General features: G+C 38.6%; 1 protein-coding gene across 1 annotated transcript in view; it reads right to left on the reverse strand.

The window, feature by feature from the left end:
* DAB2 (Dab, mitogen-responsive phosphoprotein, homolog 2 (Drosophila)) overlaps positions 1–27839 on the reverse strand; it is a 52960-nt gene that overhangs the window by 10035 nt on the left and 15086 nt on the right. Inside the window, exons 2-10 of the mRNA XM_012649900.1 lie at positions 11850–12042; positions 10718–10857; positions 9913–10011; positions 8152–8283; positions 7566–7646; positions 7077–7103; positions 6794–6850; positions 6321–6383; positions 603–1256 (exon numbers count right to left, since the gene is read on the reverse strand). Coding sequence (XP_012505354.1) covers positions 603–1256; positions 6321–6383; positions 6794–6850; positions 7077–7103; positions 7566–7646; positions 8152–8283; positions 9913–10011; positions 10718–10857; positions 11850–11940 — 1344 coding nt within the window. The 5' untranslated portion in view covers positions 11941–12042. The remainder of the gene's footprint in view (positions 1–602; positions 1257–6320; positions 6384–6793; positions 6851–7076; positions 7104–7565; positions 7647–8151; positions 8284–9912; positions 10012–10717; positions 10858–11849; positions 12043–27839) is intronic.

Consider the following 27839-nt stretch of genomic DNA (forward strand, 5'->3'; position numbering starts at 1 on the left):
TAATCATTAGATGAGCCTGCATATTCCTATGAGAGTTCCAAAAAGATACCTATAGAAGCTGCATTTTAAATTGCTTTTGCATGAAGCTGGTCATAGCAGTAGTGGTAATAGTAAATATGTAAGTTTCTTCTGAGACAATGGGTTAGTCAGTCAGCAGTTAAAAGTGGAGACACACTCTAAAATTTCACACCACCACCTTGACATTAATGCAACACGATGAGCGTGCAGGGCGTGTGTTAGTATGGGGAAGGTACAAAGAGAGTCACAAAAACTCTTGCCCTCCCATCCCAGAACGTGATGATCGAACTTACCAGAGGTACAGAAGCATAGCAGCATTAAAAACGGAAAAACTTGTGTTTAGTTTAATCGTAAGTGACAAGACATGCAAACGGAAAGTAGGGTGTGACAAACACTGCTGAGAAGCTTTAAAAGGATGGCGATTAGAGGAAAATACTCCTGGAGAACCGACGTGCCTCATCCCACCTTCTATTTCACAGCCACACGGGAAACTACGAGAGCAGCAGGAAAGAGAGCTTGCATCACACCACCCTTTGGTACCGAACATGCACTCTGCTAACAGATATGTGGAGAAGACAATTCACCTTAGCAGTCCTTCTGCCTCTTCCCGGTTTGGTACTTTGTGGAGGTGGGATAATGGCTATGGAGTCATGTGGTGAGGACTGGATAGAGCTTTCCAAGTCCTGCTTTACGCCATTCGGTACAGACAGTCCTTTGGGAGGGCTTCCCACAAAAGGGTTCGGGGAGGATTTGACATGGAAGCCGTTCTGTTCTCTTTCAGATACCCCATTTTGAGTTCTCACTGCTGGCTGAGTTTGCGCGCTCGCAAAGGGCCACGGGCCTGCCTGCGCTTCCTGTTTGCCAGTCCGGTTAGAGATCTGGTCAAACTGCTGACCGAAATAATCAACATCACCATTCTGGGGCCCATTGCTCAGTGGAGCAGACAAGCTACTCAAATTCTCTTTCTTCTGATCTGGAGATTTGAGAGAATCAAACGAAGAGGGTGTCGATTGGTCTGGCTGTGCGAAAGGATCGTCACGGAAAGGATCAGGATTAGGGGTGGGAAAGAAGTTGAGATTGGTAGAAAAGGCGTTTTCAGGCAAGAAGGATGCCTGAGGCTTTGGTCGAGGAAGAGAGCAGGAGGTGATGCCATTTGTTAAGAATGGATTTTCTCTTAAAGAATTCTGATTGGTGTCGATTTCAGAGTTTAGATCCACTAACAGGATATCTTTGCTTTCCTATCACATTTGGAAAGAAAAAAAAAAAGAAAGTGTTAGTCCATGTTGTGACTTCAAATGAGAAAACTACATAAGATGACTAGGATTATCAAAAGTCCCATTAGAATTTGGTCCAGACAAAGCAGTTGGATGTTACTTCCTCCCATCAGCTCCCCAAGTCCAAGACTCTCTAGCTGTACTCTAGGTCCTCCTGCCTCTGCCCCATCCCATGCTCGTTTTAAGTCTCAGCTTCATTTAGTGAAATCTTACTGTTGTTTACATCCTATCTCTGCTCACCCTGGTTGACACATACAGACCAGGTGAGTTCATTGTGAGCACCATTTCAATTCATGGCTTGGAATCTTAAGGGGAATTGATTAGCACGCCACTCAAAATGATTATCAAAGTATGTTGGACTTGAAAGTAAGTTACCTAAGAAGCCTATCCCAGCTTTCCACCTGATGTACATACAGACCCTTCTATGTACCCCCAGAGTCAGGTGGCATCACCTCTCTAAATGAGCAAATGCATTGGCTAATATATACATATTTTATAGTTCTAGCTATGATGAAGTTTCAGGTCAAATATATTTCCCTATATATAATTGGTCCAGCTCTTTCCTCTGGCAGGGCAGGGGGAAGATTTCCCTTTATATCACAGCCTGCAGGTAGGCCTTTTTAAATATTTAAGGCTCTTGTTGAAGGTGCTAGCCAAATAGGAGCTCTTACCCTTATCATCCTAGTCTCTCCTGTGGACATACATACCCTATTTGTCTGTGTCCTATAAAAGTGACACTCAAAATACTGATCTAATCTAATCTATCACACAATAAGGTCTCATATTTGTACATATTTTTGTAACATTGCTTAGATTTGCCTTTGTAATCTCATCTATTCAGTGGTTAAAGTCAACCGATAACTAATATTTAATTTATACACAGTTGTCCCCGCTTAACCTTGGGGGATACATTCCAAGACCCCCAGTGGATGCCTGAAACCACAGATATTACCAAACCCTGCATATACTATGTTTCTTCTTATACATACGTATCTATGGTAAAGTTTAATTTACATATTAGGCACAGTAAGAGATTAACAACAATAACTAATAATAAAATAGAACAATTATAACAATATACTATAACACAAGTTATATGAATGTGGGCTCTCAGTCTCTCGCTGTCTCACGATGTCCTATTGGACTGTACTCACCTATTTTCATACCACGGTTAACCATGGGTAACTGAAACCTCAGAAAGTGAACCCTGAAGATAACAGGGTACTACTGTGTAAGGCAGAGATGTGTGTTTTTAAGAGTTATTTTGAAAGACATAGCAAATGCAGAGCTCTACTAATTCTATTCCCTAACTATCATTTCTCTGACATGTTATTTTTTGGGGGTTTTCAATTGTTCAATAAAAAATCCTCTTCAGCAGAAAAAGCTGCAAATTTGATGAATCTGACATGTCTTTATTCCAGTTAATGACATAATTAATTATGATTCACCCTGGGATAGATCTTTCATACTGACATCCCTTCCTTCTGACTGACTTTGATCCATTAAATACTTAACTGTGCTAGCCATAGAAGAATATAAACAATGAAAAATGCCTAGCTGAAAGTGGAAGTTAGAGTAGATTTCTAGCATTACCCTGGGCAGAGTACTAAATATTTTGATAAAAACAACTTCAAAGAAATATGAAATTTTCAAACTAGTAAACATAAAAAGAGTTCAAATAGGCCTCCTTGGCTTTTAGAGAAAAGAACCAATTTTTAGAAGGTTTACATTCTACTTTGTGTCCATAGAAGAGATAACAAAATCAGAACTACATGGTATTCTATCTTTTGGCTTCCTTTCCTGCGAGGTATAAAAACACAATTTTTAAAAGCCAGGTTTTCTCTTTATAAGCAGAAGAATTTGTCACAAGAAAAATACATATAATTAAAAAAAATTTTTTTTAATCAAAGAAATGGATTGGAAGACCTCATAATTGAGGGAAATTTATACAATCAAAAGGTAGGATAAAATGTATTACAAAAGCTTGTGATTTCAGTATTTATTCATTTATTATGAGCCACCTCTGGGTTTTCACAGCGGTAGAGTTCTCCTTTTCAAATACTTCAGAAGAAGTTCTTAGGACACCAAACAGGAGCCACAAAGTTAGACTTCTGAATAGTCACCCTATAAGTAAAATGTATAAGGCTCTCTTCAGGTTGGGTTTGTTGTTAATCCAAGATTAAGAGTGTAGTTCATAGACTACCACTGAGAAGATGTAAGACTCCTCCATCCACCCTCTCAGTCAGAGCTTTGCTAATTTTTGTTGGGCTGTCAACACTGCATCCACCAACCACCGTCTAAGCACTTGAGAGGCAGGCCCTAGAGAACTGAAGTGAGTTACAGTCCCTGCTCTTAAGAGGTCCAGTAAGGGCGGCATGCAGGCAACCCAAAAGGCATCTGCATGAAGACAAGGTTCAAAACACGGAGTTCCATAGCCTACCTCTTCTCTAATCTCACCTAACCATTACAGCTTACCACATTGAGGACTTCCCTACTTAAAGCCTTTGGTGGCTTCCTGCTATTCCCTGTACTAAAATAAGCTTCTTTAGGCAGACTTCCAAAATCATCCACCATAGGACCCAATTTGTTTCTAGCCTAACTACTATTTTCCTACACACTTCAAAGGGCCAACTCAAATTCCCATTTTTACAAAGCCTTTCCCCATTGATCTTTGTATTCCTACTTCATCTGTGCTCATCTCATGACATTTTATGGGGTATGCACAAGTGTATATGTGACACCTGCACTTTGTACCCTGATCCCATCATTTGTACCAGGTTTAATCTCCTTGATGGTAGATCATGCCTTGCATTCTTCTCATAATAGCCTTGCTTTCAGATTCAAATTTTCAAGTTTTTAAAGTTAGATTGCATTTTTTATGCTTTTTTTTTTGCTTTTTTTTTTTTTGAGATGTAGTCTGGAAACATAATGCTTAAATGGTTTTCCAATAAAAATTATATTCCTAAAGGAAGCCACTTAATTTGCAACATGAGCATTATTTGAAATTCATAAAACGTTTCTGTATAAATTTTGGAGGAGCGACAGCCACTAATTGAGGCTAGGTAATTTAGATTTCTTTCTCTCTTCACATCTTTCAGAGCAATTGTTATAAGAGTTAGATATTTTTAAACATGCTGGTGTTACCGAGTAGGGATAAATCTATTTTGTGACCTATAAATGTAGAGTCAGTATGTAAGAACGTGTTGTCAAAGTGTAACCAGCACATAATTATCCCTGTTAGCTTTCTCCTACTTATCAGAGATCATCTATTTTCATGGTATTTATTACTTTGATTTATTAGTTTAACCAAAACTTGAATTTCTGTAAATCAAAAATTCTCAGATTGTATGAGGTCTAATAAAAATGAAAGTCAAGATTACCCATGCTGTTTTTCATTTCCTTTTTCAGGACTTTCTAGAAGTCTATAAAAGCAGATTAAATAGTCAGTGCTTCCTCGCCTATCCCACTGGAATTCCACTTTGCATCTTGAGTGCTTTGCTCTCTCTCAATATACTTGTCTGAATGTCAATTATACTTAGGAAGTAGGTCATTCAGATGTCCCTACTCATTTTGGGGAGACAGCTGCTGATGGAGAAGAGGGCGAAGTTGCCTGGGAATCAAAGGGGTCTCAGAGCTAGGATGGACCTTTCGGTGTCATCTAATCTAGTATTTCAAAAAGTTTATCCTTAGAACCATAACAAACATGAAGAATGAAAGGTCCTATAGACAAGTGAGTCAGGACTTCTAAAAGGAAAACTTAACAGGCTTCTCTATTAGGGTCTATTTAGGGCCTTTAAAATGCTATGGTGCTTTGTGATTCTCATACAGTTGGGGTCAGAGAAGAGTGCAGGCACCTCCCTGTCTCACTTGGAAGGTTTACATAGTGAGGACTCACAGGGCTGGTGTTCTCTGCAATACTCCAGAAAGTGAGAATCTTACCCAGTCTTGGATCTGCTGCTTGAATTCCTGTGACCTTCTTGGTCATATAATCTTGTATGATAATTTCCTGATATAAGAAACTTCTATCTAGACATTCTTCCCATTATTCTAGACTAATTCTCTTTTTGTCTAGTTACTGCCTCCTCATTTTTCATGTTCAAGTTGAGAAACTCACTTCCTCAGAAGCATTATCTAAACCTCTAAACCAGATAAATACCCTGTAATTAATACCAATTAATTAGCTTTGGATTAGTTTTAATGTTGTTGGTCCCTGGTAGCAAATTCCATGATCATGGATGTATGCCTCTTACTCACTGCCATACCTAGCAAATAGCAGGTACTCAGGAAACTATTAAGTAAATAATAGAAATTATAAGAAGGCATTCAAAATTACATTGATATTTTCATTTGAGGCCTTTTTTGAAAGGTCAGAAGACTTGGGCATAAACCTTGAATCTGGACCTCTTCCTGGATAAATTAGGTTTTTTCTAAACCACCATTTCCTTATCTGTAAAGGAAAATATTGCTCCATTCTCATAGGGTTGTTACAGATCAGTCAATATTAAGAAGACTCAGTATACTGTAATATCCTTTAAAGAATGAGTAATTTGCTAAGAAGGACAGGCTTTGGCTAAACATAACTAAGCTGAGCTTCTTGTTTGTTTTAAGGCTTAGTCCACACCAACCTTATGCTGCTAAATTACAACAGACGGAATGGGAAAGAAATGAAGATGCCAGGAAGCTTCATGATTAATCATATAACAATCATACTTTCCTCAAGGAGGCTTATGCCAAGGACTGACACTGACCTCCTCCTTCTGATCCTAAGTAATAACAAGAGGGACTACATTGCCTGACCTATTGCTCATATTTAACCTTTAAGCAATATTAATATGTAGGAATTAGTGCTGATAGTTTCCTACGGTGACTTAAGATTAAAATTCCTTCTAAAAGCCATTTACGCTTTGTGTGCAAAAATCAACAGTCACCTTCTGCGTTTCAATAGATGCTTAAGATTTCTGGTCAATTGCCAATTTGAGTCACAGATACCATTTCCATTACATTGCAAATTTTAAAACGAACACTTACTTTTGGACTATTTAGGTCAGGAGGTGTAGACATGTCCCCAAACAAATCCATCTGGTCAACACCCTTAAAAAAGTATTTGGATTAGATTCAGATGTGTCTACTAAAAAGATTACTTTGTATATCACTGTAATTGTTTGTTTCCTAAACTGAAGTTTAGGAAAATAGTTGTCACAATTGGATTTTCATTTAATTAATACAAATTTGATATTAGGCTATTTAGGTCAGGAAGTGTAGACGTGTCCCCAAACAAATCCAACTGGTCCACACCTTAAAAAGTATTTGGATTAGATCCAGGTGTGTCTACTCAATAGATTATTTTGCATATAGACATAAATGTTACACTAACATTTAGGAAAATAATTGTCACAATTGGATTTTCATACAGATTCCATACAGATTTGGTATTAGCAAAATCTAGAGGAAGTAGAACCCACGTTCAGGTGAATAAGAATTATAAAACATCACATACATACCAACTTCAGTTTGTTGTTAGCTTGGTCATCAAGAATCATTAGGGTCTCACTCCCATTCTGAAAAGATGGCAAATATTTAAAAGTTTAATTGATGAGTTTTTCCTGTAGAATTTATTTGCCTACTATAGTGGCTTGCTAAACAGTTTTGGCATTGATCATTTCAATGTATATCTCCCATGACCAGAGAGGTCATAAACACGTGGTGATTAGCCAGGAGGGGAGAATGCCTGGGCAGGTAGCACATCACACACACGGTTCACAAGGGGTAAATATGAAGCTTTACCTCTACTGCTTTGTTGGCTTCTTCCGTCTAAAAAGAAAGATACAAATGGAGTGACCTTAGTATTTGTGGATAAAGGGAGGAGTTAAATACAAGAACAAATATACCTATGGGTTCACAAGCATAAGGCAAGAATGAGACTTGCGTATTATCTCTGCCCTATATTCTCCTCTCCCTTTCATAGCAATACTAGATTTGAATAGAGTTTCTGGATTTAAACTTGGTTGTCCTATATATTTCCCAGAATCAATATGAAGCTTGTAGGAAGAAAGACATAAAAGTCAGGACCTGGAAATCAGAAGTGCCTCACTGTAATATCCACCCATTACCTACTGGAAAGAACAGACAACATATTTCTACACTTTCTATACTTTGAAGAGTCGTATAGAAGCCAACTCTTCAGACAGGCCGTATGTGTACATAACATTAAACATGGTCCTGAATATAGCTTTAGTTTTAAGCTCAATGGAACCTTTATCAGGTAGTACTTGCCTTTTTCTTTTCTTCTTCCTTTTTCTTTACATTATAGATAACTTGAAAAAGGTCTTTAAGATCAACAACTAATGGCTCAGCCTGAAGCAAGAGAAAGCATTGTTATCAGTATTTTAATCTTATTATTTTCTTCCCTTTGTCCCCCATCAGTTCAGATTAATACTAGTTTTTTTATTCTTTTAAAGCTCCTTACTACCCTCTCTAGCTTACAGGGGATCACCACTGCCCCAATCCCCACCCTCAGGTACATAAATGACAGCACATTAATAAGTATTTAGACAAAACAAGAGGTACCATGACTGTTTTTGAAGTCCCTTCAAGGTTTCTGGGAATAATTCACTATTGTTCTAAAATCAGCATTGGCCTTATAAGAAAGTCCATTCTCACAAGCCTTGTGCCACACACTACATGGGTATCAATGACATTTTAAAAAGATTCCTTAGGCCAATAAAGATAGTTACTCCTTGAATCATTATTTAGCCTTCCTACATCCAAGTGTTTCCAGCAAGTTTTCTAGCTGAGAGACAGACACTCCTATGCTCAACAGATGACAAGTCGCAGGTATACCTCAAGGCTTACAGCTCACCTGTTGCCCTGTTTTTATGGCAAAAAACTGATGCTGGCCTTCTCCTCCACACACATAACCAAATGCCCGGTTGTCTGTCACATCTCGGGCAATGAAAGAAATCTTATTGACTGGATGTTCATGCTCTATTACCTTCAAAGGAATATACAGAATGATTTAGTGAGAAAACTAGAATCTATTTGCCAGGCTAGCACAGTTAAGCATCAGACACATATGAAAAGTTTAAACCATTTGAAGAAAGACTTTTTCATCTCTGGTTGAAGGATGGAGAAATATCCTTGCTAGAAAGGGCTTCAAAAGAAAGGAAGAATAGAAAACAAAAATGAAAAGAATGTTCCTTCTTAAAATACTGATACTTGATTCTCCTTACGCCACATAGCAAGGAAGGATTGAGGATCAGGGGACCAAGAATTTCTAAAGTGAAGAGGGAACATACAACCCTGAAATCAACCCAAGTAGGTAGTTCTCCTTTTCCAACTCAAAGGCAAACTTAAGTGAACAGTAACTGGGATCCTTTGACAAGGACTCCTGGTGGTCAAGGAACCATCCTATATATTATTGGAACAAGTATCCCCAGTATATTCTGGAGGTTACCAAATATTGTCATCAAGTATTTCTCTACCTCACCTAGACAGTCCATGTCATTATCCAGGAGCTACATGGGGCAGGGAATTCACTGGCTTAGTAGTGTCTTTCCCTCTATTTTTCCCCCTTTCTCGTGATCCTTTCAAGCAGGTCGCAGGGTTCAACTCTTCAGAGATATTTGTAGGTGGCAGAATGTGTTTTGGTTTTGTTTCCAAATGCCTAAGGCCACTAAAAAGTTTATATTGAATATCTTAGATGGTTTGAGGACAGAGAAAACCTTGTGAGAAAAATCTGCCACCATTCTCTGATGAACTTGGGAAAATAAGAGTTGAGAGAAGAGGGAGAATGATGGAGACAGTAGTGCCTGAGGACCCGAGGACCAGCAGGCTGAGTGAGTGTGCACCAGGGGGCCGGGCCCTAGGTTTGACTGGTGGATTTTGCATATTAGATAATGGGTATCTTTCCAGGAAAGGACGAACAGTAACTGGAAGTCTCCCAAGGTAAACTGATGCAATAGAGTATTTTATAGCAATGAAAAAGAGCTACAAACAACATTTTTAAAGGGATGAATCTTATGATGTTATGTTGAATATAGAAAAAAGTCTCAGAAGACTTGAAGTATGATAGCTTTTGGATCAGGCTCAAAAACAAAACAATCAAGACTTTCTATATGTGATAGAACAACAGCAATCACAAAAAATGAGAAAGGTTATATCTGTAGAGTAAGGAGGCAAGGAAGAAAGAGATGAAAAAAATCTAAATGTGTTATGGTTAAAGTTCTAACTTTAAGTTAGCTGGTAATTCACACATAATCAATACATTAAAATAAAATAAGAAACATATATAGGCTTATACAAGTGTCACAATCCAGGGGTTAGGATTAATCTAATTCTATATACCTGAGGTACAAAAAAAAAAAAATACCCAAGTGGTATTTATAGCATACCTGTGTTTATAGACTTAAGATTCACATCTATTATAGGAAATGCACTTCAAAATAAATTACCTTGACTCCTTACCTCCTAGTCTGTTTTCTACCTGTTACTTTTGGAGAAGTAATATATACTATTTTTTTCCCCTATGGAATTTTGAGAAGGAAGAAGGGGAGTTGAAATTCAAGTAGCAAATTGTTAAACTCAGGTGGTCACAGAGGTGTCCGTAAACATAAATTCTTACCCCAGTTTTCTCATCAATTATTTTTATTCCAGAAAGGGAAATGTTGACCCAGATCCTTTGTTTATGTTGTCCCTGAGACCGACCAGCTGCTGCCATTCCCTGATGAGGTTGGGAAAACAAGAAACATCTAATTAAAAGTACCCTCCAATGCTTCTAATACTAAAATTTTAAACAACAGTCAGCTCTGTTTTCAGCTTGGTTGGCCATCTATGAAAGAGTTAGGTACAAGTCACTCTCACTTTCTTGGCCCCAATATATATTGGTAAAGATGAGAAGACTGGACTGGAAGATCTTTAAAGATTTTTCTTCTAGGCCCTGCATGATTTAGCAAGTATTATTGATTCTGTTTCACATAGTGACATAGTACTAAAATTTAAAAATTCAAAGAAAAGAAAGGCTAACACTTAAGAACACCAGTTTCCAAGTAGAGTCCTGAATTTTACCTGAACATTTCTTGGGTCTAAAATAGGAGATTCTGTAAGTAAGACAAATAACATATTTGGACACAGATTTTCTAGTCATTTAATGAGGGAAATGGTAGGGAAAGCCTTGGTTTGTCCAAATGTTAAATCTGTCAAAAGGAAAGCCATCTAGAGTCCTGCTATACTTGATTAAATTAGGTCTCTAGAACAGCACTTGAAATATGCAAACAATTTCATGGCTTCTCAGAAAATGAGGCATTACTGGATCAATAATGTGATCAGAAAAATTTTTTTCAAATAATTGAGACATAAGTCAAGAGGTTCTAACATAATTCTATTTGACTTTGACTAATATACAGATAAAGCATTCTTTTCCCATTTACCTTCAGTTTCATCATAGAATCTTGGCTCATTTTATCCCCTCTTGCATCTGGCACGTCATCAATGCCAATTAGTTTGGCCTTGTATTTTACACCATCACCTTTGAACCTAGCCAAGAGATATTCATCTGTCTTTTCAGAGCCTGAGAAAAGAAAGAAATACAAGATAAACTTTATATTTAACTACCAGTCCTAGATATGACAAAATATGCTCCAGAATCTCCAAAATTTAAGTAGTATAAATCCTAATTATACTACAGTTGATCATATATGCACTATCTACCCTGTCTGATTTTTACTTTCTTTGAAGCTAAATCATGCTCCATGATACTGTGTATGGAGTTGGGGTGGGGAGAAAAATAAACTCTTAGAAGTGCAAAATTGACTGAATATGAGAAACTTATGGGAATATGTGAGGTGGGAATTGGGGATATTTTTCACCATAGATTTTTTTTAAAAGGTCTTGAAAGAATGTAAGAAGGATAATATATATTTTTTGATGAAAGAAAAATAAGCCACCACACAATTAACCAACATTTTGAACAATCAATAAGGCAGAAGGGAATTATGGGTAAATTCCCTTACAAATTATGAAGATAATTATCCCATATTTATTATAACTACTTTTGTTCCTCTTAAAGGCCTGTGCAGTCTCATTCCCAGAGCTAAAGTGTAGTAGTGAAAAACAAGCAAGTCCCAGCATATTCCCAAACCGTGGGTCATTAAGGTCTCTGGCACTTTCTTCTAGTGGTACTTCAGGTCAAAAGAAGAGGGTCTCATAAATAAACATCTTGATTTATAGAAAATAGTGACTTCAGAAAAGCAAAGTAGTAAGCATATTACTGAAAGATAACCATATAATAATTGATGGTTGTATTATTAACTGAACAAGACACTCTGAAAGTTTCCCAGCAGGACCTACATTGGTGCAATCACAGATTCAGAGATATGTCTTACCACATGTAGGGAGAACCAATCTCCTTCTGCCAAAACACAACTTTCCTGTTTAGATCATGAGACTAATCTGAGGATGAAGCAAGGCAAGAGCCAGCTTTTACTTTACCCTGAATCTCACATTTTTCCAGAGGTAACCATTTCTAGCTCTAATCATTGGCCTTAAGGGGACTCCCCGTACCTTTCTTCTTTTCCTTCTTCGAGGGTGCCTTTGGTGCGGGCTGTTGGTCAGGCTGACCGTTGGTTGTACTTGTTTCTACTTCGTTAGACATGGCAAGAAGGCAGGCAGCAAGTCCCAGCACCAGCAGACACTTAGTGACAACAGGCAATTCCCGATGGAGAAATCTCAAATAAACATAACCTACCACAGACACCTGTAGGCAGGGTTAGAGGCATAATGATGTTAGAACACGGCAAACCCAGACTTTATGCCATAATAGGCCCACAACTAGTGATTTTCTTTTATAGTCCTCTGGACTCATTTTGTTCCTTCTCCTCTATTAGACTGAACTCTGAAAGCAGGAATGTAGGTAGGACTATTTCCTTTGTAGTTTCCAAAGTGGAAGAAGTATGCTTAATAAATTTTTCTTTAAGCACTTGATATCTGGTAACATTTAATGATTATCATCTAGCTATGCAGTTTGTATTAGAACTTTGGCATAAAAATCTAGTATTAAAGATAGGGATCAAAAACTTGCTAGGTTTCATAGCAAAGTAGAAATAAATTGAATGCAGAGCCTGATAAGATTGCCAGGGTGCCTGAAATTGAGCATGATCAATTTTGGTTCTTCACAAGATTGCTTAACTGTAAAGGCAATGACAAGAATAAAGTTATGAATTTTATCTTAGTCAAATTGAAAAATACTTTAAAAACTATTAGGATTCTGCATATAGTCTCCAGGGCTATCCAAATACCATCCTTTAAAACTGTGGTCTCCAAATCTCTGGGTCATGGCCTGGTACCAGTCCAAGGTCTGTTAAGAATCAGGCTGCGCATCACTGCCTGAGCAATGCTTCTACGCACCCCCGTCCCCCACCCCCTCATCCGTGGACAAATTATCTTCCATGAAACCCAGTCCCTGCTGCCAAAAAGGTTGGGGACCACTGCTTTAAAAGGCATCCATTTTTGAGATTAACATTTACCAGAGAAAGAATGAATTTATGGGGTGCTGATTGCATAATTCAGTATAAATTGAGTATAAATACTTTTATGCTGTTATTTAGCATTGCTATTTCCAAACACTTGTGTTATGTGCTCTTACAAAGCTCCCTCACATGTCACAGTAGGTAAAACAGAAAAACGTAGTCACTTTAACCATGCAAAAGTGAACTAATATTCCAAAATGTTCTTTCACCTCCCAGGAGTCAATGTTCCTACACAGCTCTAGAGAGAAGGTAGGGCAAGAGGGTTAACTTTCTACACTGACTGGGTAGCAAAGGCAAAGAAAAGCCATTCATTGTTTTGTAATCCTGTTCAGACCACCTGTGGGCTGGCACACTCCCCCACCAAAAAAAGCCCTCTTCATTCTGTGCCTCCAATACCCATTGATGTGAGCTGATTAATTGAAGGACCAAGCCAACCGCATGGGCATATATGTTGTTTGTTAGATATTTAAAGAATAAAAAGTCAGTCTCAAGTTTATACTCAGCTTAAATTGCACTTAGCTTACTTCGTAAATGTCAGCATGTTTTCCCAGAGGTCAGCACTTAATTCCTCCTCTTATGAGTTTTTATTAGTCTTTATAGTATTAACAGTCTTTAAATACATACATATATAAAATCTATGTTTGATTAATGTTATGTGAATTGTTTCACTTGGAGATTTAGTAGTTAATTTTGTTCAAAGACACCTAACTGGTAGGCAGCCAGGGAGATAGTCCGTTTACAGATGAACGTCTTACTTAGCAGAGGACTCAAAGTCACGACTAACTCAGGACTTAGGTGGTGGCCAGGCACTTTCAACCTTTGACTTGCATTAACTCTAAAAAATTCATAATAGCCCTGTGAGTTTTATGATGCAGCATTATTTCATTTTCCAGAGGGAAAGCCAAAGCACAAAGATTTTACACTACACACCCACTAAGTGGTAAAACCAGGTTCCTGACCCAGACTGTCTGGCCCCAAGCTGGAGTTCCTCAACACTGCATTGACGAATCTCATTGGAGAAGCTGCATTCTAGCCACAGAGATCCTCTATTATACACCTCTAGTGTCCCCCAAGATATTAAAACCTTGAAATGTGACCTTCTTTGCAGTTATAATTAAGTTAAGGATCTTGAGATGATATCATCCTGGATTTAGGGAGGCCCTAAATCCAATGACAGATGTACTTATGAAAGAAAGGCAGAGGGAGATTTGAGATGCAGAGACACACAGAGAGGATGATGTGGAGACAGAGGTGGAGACTGGACTGGTGCGTGATCTGCAAACTGAGGAAAGCCAAGCCCACCAGAAGCCAGGAGAGGGGCCTGGGACGGCTTTTCCCATGGAGCTTCCAGAAGGAACCAACCCTGCTGACATTCTGATTTTGAAATTCTTGCCTCCAGGACTGTGACAGAATAAATTTCTGTCGTTTTAAGCCACTCAGTTTGTGATAATTTGTTACAGCAGCCCTAGGAAATAAAAACAGCATCTTTATTTGGTGCGCCTTGATTGGTTTCAGTGGTTCCCAAATTTGTTTCCTGGCAACACAATAAATAGATCTCCTAGTCATATCCACACTCTTCCAATTTCAGGCTAATCATTATTTTCCTAATTTCAGAGAATTTATTCCAAATCAAGAGGATATTTGTCCACATTAACAGCGTCAGAAGGAGAGATTAAGCTCTGGCCCAAGGGGCTACATTGACATTCATCCTTCTGCCTCTGCCATTTCTCCCCCGGGGGCCCTTTCCTTTATAAGTCACTCAGATCTCCCCTTAGAAATAAGGAAAATACTTCTGTGCGACCCCGTAGCCACCCAATTATCATCTCATGATACTTTTAGGGTTAAACATCTAAAACTGATGGCCTCCCACCCTCCGCCTTTCCACCCTCCCTTCCCCTCAAAAGACTGTTCATCTCTGCTCTAGTCTCAGAAAGGCAACTTCAACTGCTGATGAGTCTCCTGACCAAATTCAGTTACTTTGCTTTTCATCCTTTTGGGGGGTATCCTGCTGCATGATTCAGACACCTACACCTTTCTGTGCGCGTTCCCCCTCACCACCACTTTTTGCTCCCATGACAACGTTGAAGCTCCAGCTCATGGCCTGTGTACTGAATTGCGATAATCTGGATTTTTTTTTTTAAATGACATTTCTCTAAATATTAGAATAAAGTTGAAAGCTTTCCTGCTTAACCCTGGGTGGCTCCCCTTTGAATTTAGGGCAAAAATATACACCTTTTCATTTTGTATGTCAGGCTCCTTTATATTTTTCCCCTCCTTGTCTTCAATCTTATTTCCTTTCACTCCTGTATACCAACCCCCAAGTTCTTTATTTCTTTTAAAATGCTTTTTTTTTTTGATTCCTTATGTTCTCAAATTTTCAGTGTTCCCTTCCCCCCACATTCTGCCCACTCTGGTTACCTATTTGTCCCTGAAGATAGTAAGATCTCTCCCTGAAGCTTTCCCCCCTCTCCTCAAAATACACAACGGCCATTGCATGATTTTCACATGAGTCTGTTGACTTGTCTCTTCACCCACTGGACTATACTCTCCTTGAAGATAGGAGACTCATTTCTCAATGTCTGGCATGTAAAAGCCAGATGGTCTTGGGGACTATTGTAGTTATGCATATTTTCTTGCTCGCTTGTTATATATATAAATTTGCATGTGTTATCTATTTTCTTATCTCTCTACATTCTCTTTTAATACAAGTTTTTTAGAAGTCAGATGTACGATTTTGTCTTTAGGTAGCAGATTATTCAGATGGGACTTTGACTGAATTCTAGGCATGGTTAATACAGCCCAAAGACACTAACTGTTTTCCAGAAATGAATGTAATGCCTGTTGGGTCTCTGCAGCTTCCCAATTTGGGGAGAGGGTGAGAACATTTTCCTTTGAGTGAAGGATAATTGCACCTTGTTAGATGGAAACACGTGTTTAGTTGTGGGGGAAACAGTTCAAATGTGTAGAAGGGTGTGTGGATGCTGAGTAGCTAAAGGGGTGGTCTATGCCAATTATTAAGTTATTTCAGCTTCAGAACAACCCTCCTGTACCTGGTGCTGTGATTCTAGGCCTGGGCCTGTGCAAAGGTTCCTGTTTTGCTAGAGGGCTGTGTGTTAGCTCTGCATGCAGGGGGTGCTAGAGGGAGACTGCCAAGCTCAAGACTGGACATGCACATTTCTGTTTGATCCACGTGGATTTCCTCACCTCTTGCAACTCCTGTAAGTGGGATTCTAGTAGAGCTACTTCACCCCAGCAGCAAGAGTTTCTTCCCAAAACAGCTGCTGAATCCAGTTTTCAGCATTTTCTACACTTGCAGAACTAGCGTCATAGTGTCCTCTTAGAGACACCAGCATCAGTCCTTGGTGCTCTCTCTGCAGGCCCAGGGGTCCCAGGTCCTCAGAGCGCAGGGCGCCAACCCTAGCTGAGTGGCACCCCCTTCTTGTGGTCTGAGTAGCAGCCCCTAGAGATTGTCTCCTTCAAGCGTGTAAGCTTTGATGATTTCCTTTGTTTCCCTAGTCCTAGAGGTGATAGCTGCTTTCTGTAGTTTGCTTACCTAGTGATGATTTGGTGTTCTCTCTTTACTCTTTCAGAGTTTTCTAGCTAACACCTTTATACCTGGTTAATGCTGAACATTAAGATCTTTTTAAATATTAATAACTGGTGTGGACTGAACTCCAATGAATATCATGGTAATGCTAATCTGTTTTGATTTTATGGTTTGAAAAACAGTTCTTTAAGGATACAAATTCAAGGGTTTCACTTAAACATCAATCCTTATGTGTTTTTGGACACTATATTGTTTTGGCTTTTAAGATTATATTTATAGAGTTTAATATACCCACTTTCAATTGCTTAGGCCAAGAACAAGAACTATAAGAATGTTTCCTGAAATAGAATATATTCTATGCATTTTATGGGAGGCACCTGAAGTATTTGTGCAAATATACTTTCAAGTGTGTCTTGCTTAGGTCAATATTATGTTGAGTTCAACAATGCACATGGTCATAGCAGAGGCAAGATGGCCCAGAAATGGGTGGCATCACTGGCTAAAAAAGTAACCTGGATATAAGAGTTTGTCACCCATCTTTGAAGGCTGATATCATACTTTCTTACAGGCTGATATTTCTGACAAGAAAAGATTTAGCTAATTAAATTTAGCAATATGTATTCTAAAGTGAGAATATTTTAAAGGAGTTTGAGAAGTGCCACAAAGCACTTTGAGGAATTTGAGAGAGGGAATGGTGACATGTAGGTATAGTCATAAAAGTAATATAAGACATAACTACCTCAGAACTCAAGACCAGGTATCAAATCTAGTGTTAGCAGACTGGGCCAAATGGAAGGGTTCTAAGGTGAGTGCTGCTACCTTGCCATAAGTTTTTTATAGCAAAAACTTCTCTCTTCAGACACTTAACAGCATTGGAATCATTTTAATGGTTTACTTTGACAACATCCTTTCATCATTTGGAGATGAGTGGTTATAAGGGACAAGGGAGAAAAAAATAAGGAGGAAAAGTTTCTTTAGCATAAATTTCCTGGAGAAAATGGATATACGTATTGAGTTGCAATAGCTAAGAGTAGGTCTCCATTGTAGGCCATACAATTGAAAATGCATCTCTACTTTCTAAAATGATCAGAAAGTATCATAGACTCTGCCCATAGGCCCCAAGACTATAAACTCCTTTACAAAAGAAATTTTCAAGATTTATTGGAAGATTTTAACAGAAGTGTACATCCAGTTATACATATCCCAATGTGATAATTCACCTTTCTGCCAAGGTTTAAAGAGCAAGCTGCCCACCACGGACTTGTCAAATGCCCAAGTTACCATTTGACATGTGGTGGATGGAAGAAGTCTTGCTTTTATAGACTTAGATCCCTCTGTAGAGAATAATCAACTTAAATCCAGCATTCAATATTCAAATCCATAATCCTTTCAACAGTGTTACAGGATTGTCGTTTGTGCCCATAAAACCTTTAGCAGGTTTTGTAATTAATTGATTTTTAGAAAGGGATCAAGCCTAGAAAAGGGATGTGAGGGCCAAAAGATTCCCTACTTATTTCCTTTGATTACCTTCCCAAATTAAGGCATTATTGAAGAAAGTGTCCAGATTACATTAAGCTATGGGGCCTTTTTTAAGGCTCTAATATGGTAAAAGTTTCTTACAAAGGGCAACAAGTGAGTGTAGGACAAGGAGGAAGTATATAGCCTTCTCCTTTGTTGAATTTAGTTCCAGGACCCTTCTGACCAAGGAAAACAAAATTAGTCAGGAAACACACACAAGAAGTATAATCATAAGGCAAGGATTACAAATTAAAGCTCAAGAACATATACAAAGGGTCACATGAACAGTTCCCCATCTAAACATAGCTGGTTTGTTATTCTAGTTCTCAGGGTCAGGCTGTTTCCCTCATTAGAAGATGAAGGAAGAGAAGAGAAAGAGAAATAAGAAATAACATATCTGAAAACAAATGAGAATCTAAAGTTACCATATATTTCTGACTCCTTCTTAAAGCCTTACATAGAAAAGAAATTTGTAACGGAAACTTTGCTAATTCAATAAAATTGGCTTCCATTTGAGTGAAGATATCTAAGTTGGATTTTGGACTTAATACAGACTTTCCTGAAAGAATGCAGAGATTTTCCCCGTTCCATGGCACTAGAATCAGATGAGTAGGAGAGATTTGGGAGCTTGCAACATCTCTCTTAGTTTCTGAGAAGGCTCTGGGAGATGTATACTGGAAAACTGCATGAGTCATCTTAGCATGACTATGTCCTTTGCACTAATAAAAATCAGCTATAGTTTATTTAGTCCTTAAAGTGATTCATATAAAATGTCTAGTATTTTGAATCCTGGGATAGCTAGCATGGTGGACAATGATCAGTCTAGGCTTTGCAGGGATAAAGGTGGCTAGCTGCTTCTTACACTTGCTCACCTTTTCCCCCCGCAGGAATGTATGGGGATCAGCAATGGTTCTACTTCATGATTCCAGGGTTCTGAAGTGATATCATGATACAGTGATACCATGATACCATCCTTCCTTCCAACCCCCAAGCCTAACTTCTTACCCTAATTATACAGAGCAAGTTGGAATTTGCTTGGTCAGTCTCAAAATGCTCATAAAAGGAAAAATTTGAGTTAAGGACTCATTCTACAGATGGTAGAGAATCTGTTTTTAATATTAAGGGGAATGGGACAAATGCCTAGTATAGCAAGCACTTATAACACATTCTAAAAGCCCTATAAAACAGAATGTGTTTCTATTTTATGAATAATGAAGTGGACACAGCAACACAAGATCAACCCCTAATAAGCTGCCGAATTCAAAATTGAGCATAGTCTGTGTACCCTCTTCTATTATATATGCTCTTTCTCTTGTTTTGTTCTTTTTTTAAATCCCACTTATTTTAACCTGTGTTTTATAAACTGCTTTCAAAAAGTCATAATCCCATTGACTTTAACATAGCAGTTAATTTTTTAGAAGGAGCCACATAAAACAGACATAGGGAAGGGGATTAAGAAGGCTCAAGAACAAAACAACGTAAACATCTTTGCTTAGAGTATCTGGTACTTTGTACTGGACAGAGAATGTGCTTCCTTGTCCTTTGGAACTTTATGTCTGCCTCAGCTGAAGTGCTGAATTAGGACATGTGAAATATTAACCTCCAAGACAGACCTCAGGGTCCAAGAGGACAGCAAACAGCCTTCACGACTGTCTTCACAGTAGCCTTTGGAGAATAAAGGGCATTGCCAGAGATGCTGCAGCAAAGTTAGGCTGTTTCTGATACTTGATGTAAAGCCTTCCTCCCTCCCTTAACTGCTTGGATTCCTGTGCTCTTCCGAAGGCTATTTTACTCTGCAAAGGCCAAATTGAGCAGACAGTAAGATTTTTGCAGCCTGTTTCATTGGAGAATGAGACTATGTTAATGCATACTGAAAAGGAGTCCTTAGAGGATTTTCTTGTAAATGCTGACACTGCCGTAGGGGCCTCAGTAACAGAACGTGCTCGAATCATCGAGCTATACACAAGTTATGCATTTATAGCAAGCACGTATCATTGCTTTTAACCCTCGAAAAGAATGCGGCAGGACACTTAGAGGGCATAAAAAACCCTGAGCCAAAAAGCTGTTCCCTATCTTTGGAACCAAGTCAGACCAGAGTTAAGAGCTTCCCACACAGTTAATGTTGGGTTGAGATGAGATAGCTTAGTAGCTAAGAGCTCAGGCTTGGGAGTCCCACCCACCTGAGATTCACCATTTTCTAGCTCTGTGGCTTGAGGGAACTTATCTAATGTTCATTTCTTCATCTGTAAATGGGAACATAGTTCGCTGAGCTGTTAGAACAAAACCAGTAAGAATGTATGTAGAGATAGATCTCTGTGCCTAGCATAGAAAGTGCTTAACAAATGGTAGCTATGATTAAACTAAAGTGAGGTTTCACAAACGCTGTGTTATGTAGTCTTGTGTTGTTTCTAACATTGCTTTTTGACAGCAAGTGTTTAAACACTTTTAGAACAGTAAGAACCAACATTCAAATGGCTAGTAAGTAGAAACTTGGATGTAATACTTCAATTAGTAAAGCCTGAGTTAAAACATGAAAGAGTTTGCCAATGTGAGAGCCATCTCCTGCTTCCAACTCTGGCTTCTGAGCCTACAGAAGGTCAGTTCTGATGAGAATAGGACTCTGGGAACAAAACCTTCTCTAAGTTACCCAGAGAGGCCTGTTCTAATGAAGCCTGAGTCAAACCCATCCCATATCATTGTCACTGAGAGTTTAGAAGATCTACCTCATATCACCTAGGGAAATTTTACTGGGGAGCTATTAAAATGTTCATGTCCATGCCATACCCAGATCGGTTAAATCAGAATCTCTCAGGGGCAGGGACCCAGGCATCAATATCTTTTAAAGATTCCCAGATGATTCCAATGTTCTGCCACGATTGAGGTCCGTTGGTCTGCTCTAACAGCCCTTTGTCTGCTTAAAGAAATACCAAATGGGTTAGACTATTGAGCTGGAAGAAACCTAGGGAATAATTTGGTCATATCCTTTCATTATAAAGATTAGGAAACTGAGGGCAACAAAGAGTGTGTAACTTGTCTAATTGTTAAATAGCTGTTTGGGATGGAGCTGGTATCAGGAAAGATCTAGATCCTATCATGAGACTCCAATGCCATATTCCTAGAGATTACGTGTCAGTTTTTAAAAACATTTTTAAAAGTAGCATGTACAAAGCCCATTGCATGGGAACTGAACCAACAATGTCTTCCATTTAGTAGACACAGTAAGCAAAAGAACGAGAAGATAGGTTAGCACAGTAATTTGAATATGGTATTTCATAGATATTTTCTGAACCAAAACAGAAAAAGGATTTCACATGGTCTAATTATACATTGCCACTGGATTTTTTCTTGCCTATGTAGCAGGAGTCATACTTGGCCAACCTGTCTTATTAATGTTGCTTTGGCTGCTTTGGCTGGGTGGGAGACACAACTCACAGATCAAAGAATTTAAATTTATTTCAGTACATTGTCTACTAATCAGTGTGTGGCCTTTTAGGTTTTGTTTTTTTGTTTTTAAGTCTGATAGGAAGTCTGAGTTCTTGAGTTGGCAGCTTTCAATATTCCTTACTCATTATGACCTCTCCTAATTTTATACCCACCCCCACCCATTTTGTTTTTAAAATAACTTTTTATTAAAAAAATCTCCCATTAGAACTTAAGGAACAGCCATCATCATAAAGAATGCTTGGGAGAGTTTAAGCTTTAAAGGAGCTTTATGAACCCAAATAAGGGCCACTTCTTTAGACTGGGTAGTGACACCCAATTTACTAAAAGTATCTGAAAAGTGTCCACAAGTTGAACTGAAGTATTAAGTTTATGATCAATTTTTCAATCATATTTTTACTTAGTCATTTCAGTACAATAGCCATTTGTTTGAACACTCAACTCCACTAGAGCTGGAAAAAATAGAAAGTGTAGTCTTCACTACAGAGTATGCTCTAGCCTCTTGGCAAAGCCTGGCACAAGTTAATATGCTCGTATGAACAAAGACACACATAGAGGATTGATTCTGGAATCCTTCCTTATACTTATTCAGATTCTAAGAAAGAAGGCAGTGTTGAAATATCCCTTTGGTCTTTTGATCATGTGGAATTTTTGTGAATATGGACACATGAGGCTTGAGGTTGAATTAATTGACATTAGAAAGTACACCCATTTCAGCTTTAATGTCCTAGGAAATCACTGTGGGAGGAAAAACTGATATTCTACCCCAGTTCTCAAGTGCGACCTCCTCTAGCTTGGACTGAACAGAACAGGAAAACTAGAATCTAACTTGCTCCTTTAACTCACTTCTACAAGGGGAAAGAAATGATATTGAACTTTGGTTTACGGGAACTACAGAGGTAAAAAATTACATTTCTGTCATTGCTTTACTTTGCTGGCGTTGGATTACTTGGGCTGTGCTCTGCCTTTTGTCTGGGACCACATGCATGTGGCTCCACCAGACTATGGAACATGCAGTCTGTTGGGCAGGGCAAGGTAGTGGGCAAAACTTGACATGGAAAAGAGAACGGGAATTTCTGGTCTAGTGTACAGTGTGCTTCCACACACCTCTATCAGAGCTGTGCATTTGGCGGTTACTAGGCACTGATTCCCCCAGTGATGTGGTGTTTGTTTCCTTATATGCCGTTCTCCCTTTTGTGCTTGTCCCTCAGGAGCCATGTAGAGAGGAAAGATTGGCAAGGTAATGGCCGCATTTTTGAGTCCAACATCATAATATTAAAGGCCATCTTGAACCACCTCATTAGCTGCTTCTCATTATATTTTGAAAAATAGCAAGTCACCTATGGAAGAAGCCAGGAGTAATTCCCATTAATTCTGAGGAAAGGCTATTATGAAACCATTATTTTGGGAAAAAGGATAATAATGGCTTTTTGGAGGGTAGGTTGGAGGGGCTTGGCAAAGACTACTCTTCCCTATATACTTTGGACTTTAGAGCTCAAAGGTGGCTGGGAACCTGGTGGGCAAGTTTGTATAGTGAGCTAAGGCATTTCTATGAAATGGCCAATGGATTGACGTGGTATGATGAGGGGCAGGAGGGTGGTCCAGGGGCAAATGGCTTATGGGAAGAAGTTGAGCAGTCCGGAATAAAGACCCGGACTCAAGTGTCAGGGTTCACACCTGACCCGGCCAAGAAGACCCCGGGCACCTTGGGCATGCCTTGGTGCAGTGGCTGGTGGGTGGCACACATGGGCACCCTGAGGGAGCCATGTGACTAGAGGGCTTATGGGGACATGACAGAACTGTGCCGAACACTTCTCTCTGTACCCAGAGACACTACTGCAGGACCAGAGTTGGCCGCACCTGCTTTGGTCACCAGAGCACTTTCTTCAGAGGCTAAAACCCACCAGGCTTTAATGGCAGCACAGTCATTGCACAGGGTGGCTGCAGTGAGGCTGGAGACACCATGCTACTGCTACAGTGGCAGAAGGGCAGCCTCCTAGGGTTTGGTATTTCTAGTTTTGAAGTGATAGTAACCAGAACATAAACCAAAAAGGCATCTGGAAGGAAGATTTTTAAAAAGCCAAAGTGTTCATAGGCAATGGGAATGTTTAAATGGAATAAACCAGTATTAAAATTTGAATTGAGAAGAACTCTACTTTGTATCATTAGGTGGTAAAGTAGGACACTATACTTCATTTTGCTTCCCTCCCTTTCTAAATATCCAAAGAATAACTAAGTTACATGAATAATTTCAGAGTTTTTAATATTAAAAAATACTACTACTGACAGGGAAGCCTCTAGAATTTTTCTATTGTTGGGTCTTTGGGGCAGTGATTTGGGGAGAAGAATTGTGGAACTGTTACAAAAACATAGTAAATACATGAGTTTTACTTTAAATTTGACATCTAAATGCACAATGGATATTATGTTTGATTCTTGCAAGAAAAGGTAGTCAAAAAGTTAGTAAGTGAAGGTCAAGACATTTACACTATTCATATGTTTTCCAACAATTTTCCCTCACAGCTTTCTATACTTACCCAAATTGGCCAGTAAGTATTTTATTGCTTTCACGTCTATGCTTCCTAAGTTAGGATAGATAATTCTACCAAAGCTAACCCCTTTTCCTAGTTCCAGGCTAGGTTTTTTTGAAACAGGATGTTGCTCTGTTGCCTGCCTAGAGTGCAGTGGCATCATCATAGCTCACAGCAACCTCAAACTCTTGGGGTTGAGCGATCCTCCTGCCTCAGCCTCCCAAGGAGCTGGCACTCCAGGCATGTGCCACCATGCCTGGCTAATTTTTCTATTTCTTTGTAGAGACAGAGTCTTGCTTGTGCTCAGGCTGATCTTGAGTTCCCGGCCTCAAGTGATCCTCCCAATTTGGCCTCCCAGAGTGCTAGGATTACAGGCATGAGCCACTGCACCTGGCCCCAGGCTAGTTTTTAAATGAATCGTATAAATAAATCTTAGCAGTTTGTTTCCTAGAATACACAACATCAAGTTGTACTTTTTACTTCCCATATGAGATAATCCCAAATTAAGTCAACATGGATGTGCAGCAAACCTAGCATGTGGACTTCAGGAGACAATCACTTTATCTGTGTACCTTTATGACTTCACCTATGATGCATATGCACATAAATCCTAATTGTTAAATGCTTGCCACTTTCTACTCAAGTGCCATGACGCATCCTGAAAGTTTATATGGATGTTAGAAGAGTTAAAGAAAGTGTGTTGTTTAGAAGCATCTGTGTTTTAAACATTAAGCTATAAATGAAGGGCCATATACATTAGCAGAATTATTTTATGATATATACCACACCAGGGCACTTTAAAAGCAGGTAGGTAATCTTAAACTTTTCCTCTTCCAAAAACCAGTGCAAGAAATACTGCCTGATATTTGGTTTCTTCTTTAATAGCCTAGTTGAATGATATAAAAATCCCAGTGTGGTTTCCCTTTCCAGGCAGAGCCTCACATGTATATAATCCTCAAAGCTGTTGCTCAAGTGTTACTGTACCCTTTTTGCAACTCATGTTTCAGAGACAAGCTGTTTGAAGAGTTTAAAGGAAGAATCCAGCTGCCCTCCACATCAGCAAAGAGCCGTCAAACTAAGGGATACATAGTAATTACATACAGACAGGTGGAACTTTTTTGTTGCATTTCTGTATATAGACTAAAACCATGAAAAAAAATTTTACAGTTAGGCAGACTCAACACAAGATCACTTCAAATCCTCTGATTCTAATACACTGACTCTAGGTTCTAGGGTGGCTTTTTCTGCAGAATATACCCTTTGTTTTGGTGTTCAATCTGCCCTTAGAGTCAACATTAACCTTCCATGAGAGACCTGCCATTGGATCACATTTCTGTATACGATGTGATCTATTCTAGTTGGGGAAGACATCCACAGCCAACAGGACATGTAGGCTTCGTCTCCAAGAATATTGGTGGCTCCGCTAACCCCAATGGTTATGAATAGTTTTGTTTTGATTTGAAATCACTTATTGCGTTTATTGTTATCTGGTATGCTTGAAATATCAATTGTCCTTTTAAAAATGATTCTACATGATTTAGCTGATTTCCCTTAAAGCAGACTTGGTTGCTTTCAAATTAGATGAAGAAAAAATGAGTCATTTAACAATAAAAAGGGATTTGCTATGTATTTGTCAAATTTCAGAGAACCAGCAACCTGATAACCAGCCCTCTCCCCTCCTGATGCCAGTGTTTAAGCATGCTGAAGATTAGGAAGTTTCCAGAATGCTATCTAAAAGGTCGACAGAGTTCTTCTAGAAGAAATAAGAATACGAAACTCATTTGCTTACTTCTTGGTTGCTGGCCAAATTAAATAGGATAAGAACAGATAAAAAATCCCTAGGTCATTTGAGGTTTTAGTATACAAGGGAGAAAGGTGAATCTGTCAACTTGGTGTCTTCCTTCTTGTGGTGATATATTAATATTACCTGAGTCTTGAAAATTTAGGATCCCAGATCCTAAAAAGGTCCTGAAATAGCTACACTACCTGCTTTGAAGTTGTGTTTATAGTTTTACATATATGTATACATATGAAAGTAAAACAAAACTCTGAGAAGCTGCTACAGAGTGAATACAAGATGAACTAAGTTGGCAGAAATGCACAAGTATCCTTGAGTTAAAGTTCACATCTGTCATTATTCTCTCATCTTCGGGAAATAGTATTGGACCAAATATGTATATGGAAATAAATAAATGTACTTTTAAACTGAAGGATGGAAAAATTCTAAATGACAGCATATTAACCTATGCTAAATTAAATAGATTTGGAATTTTAATTGCTGCACAATTGGAGCCATTGCACTGAACAACAAAGTGTTCTAATGTATTGAAATATCTGTATTGACCTCATTAACTACAAAGATAGATGAGCAGAGGAAAATCCAATTACAATAAAACACCTACCACTTAATATTTTGCTTATAAAGTCTAAGTGAGACAGGTTTTGATTCATGAATTCCATATATAAATCCAGGTTAATGTACCTAAAATTATATCTGTTAGAATCCCATTAAGTCATCACTATTAATTAGTCTACCCTTCCACAAACACTGCTAGACATCTACCTTTGGAATCATGAAGGATATGGGCAAGTTTGTTAGAGTAATTCTAGGAAATTTGTCTCTAGTAGAGATTTCAGAACAAAACCATTCCATGTGGGCCAGGCACGGTGGCTCACACCTGTAATCCTAGCACTCTGGGAGGCCGAGGCGGGCGGATTGTTTGAGCTCAGGAGTTCGAGACCAGCCTGGGCAAGAGCGAGACCCTGTCTCTACCAAAAATAGAAAGAAATTAATTGGACAGCTAAAAATATATAGAAAAAATTAGCCGGGCATGGTGGCGCATGCCTGTAGTCCCAGCTACTTGGGAGGCTGAGGCAGAAGGATTGCTTGAGCCCAGGAGTTTGAGGTTGCTGTGAGCTAGGCTGACGCCACGGCACTCACTCTAGCCAGGGCAACAAAGTGAGACTCTGTCTCAAAAAAAAGAAAAAAAAACCATTCCATGTGATCTCAAACATTAAACATTATTCCTAACGTAAGGAAGACTTCAGGAAACCAATTTCTATACCACCTTTGGCAAGCCATTTAAGTGACCTCTACAAATAAGATTAATGTGGATGGTTGTGTTTCAGAGAACTAAGACTTCTTAAGAAATCAATACACAGCTCACTTGTCTTCTTTCTTGGTTGTAATAATCTAAGAACATAAGGAAAGACCTCAAGTATCACCTTAATCTGTATGGATTTCAAAAAGTTTATTTTGGGATTTAAAGAGTGACTTTGATGATTTTTTAATATACATATTCTCCTGGGTTGTTTACTTCGGTCATCTTTTTCAGCATTATAATTATTTCAAGGCTGGGGAATGGGAGAAAAATCAAGTTTGTACCAGCTACATGAAAACAGGATATCCAAGAAAACTTTTCTGATTATGTCATTAGACAACACTTTCAAAGGCTCAAGTCTTGACTACTCCATTTACTTTTTTTAGATATGCTCTTGAGATGTTAACCAATGATTTTCAGGATCCTAGAAAAATACTAGTTTTCTTCCCCAAGTCCATCATAACATTCTTTTTACTTTTGATCCAGGTATCATTCTACAAGATTGAAGTAATTCATGTCTTAACTTCATATTAATAGGAAATAATATCACATGCAATATGCTGTTTCTTATAAACCGTATACTGTTAGCCTGATGAACAACCCAGTTTGGATATTTAAAAGGCAAATGCATGAATTAAACAAATCATCAAATCACAGGGCACCAAATGAATTGCTGCTTCCCAAAAGGCTTAACTTATTTGAAATGAAAAATTTATACACTAGGACAATTTAGTTTTTCTGGTTGTCTAGGCTATAAAGACTCATTTATTAGATATGTGTCTGTGTCTTTTAAAATGTGTTATTCAGAATCACCTCCAGCTACAGATCTAATACTGGGTAACCCTCTGCTCCTTTCATGTTAAATGAGTTTGGTTTATGTTAATGGT

Source organism: Propithecus coquereli, unplaced genomic scaffold (genome assembly GCF_000956105.1).
Source record: "Propithecus coquereli isolate 6110/MARCELLA unplaced genomic scaffold, Pcoq_1.0 Scaffold110, whole genome shotgun sequence".
NCBI lineage: Eukaryota > Metazoa > Chordata > Mammalia > Primates > Indriidae > Propithecus > Propithecus coquereli.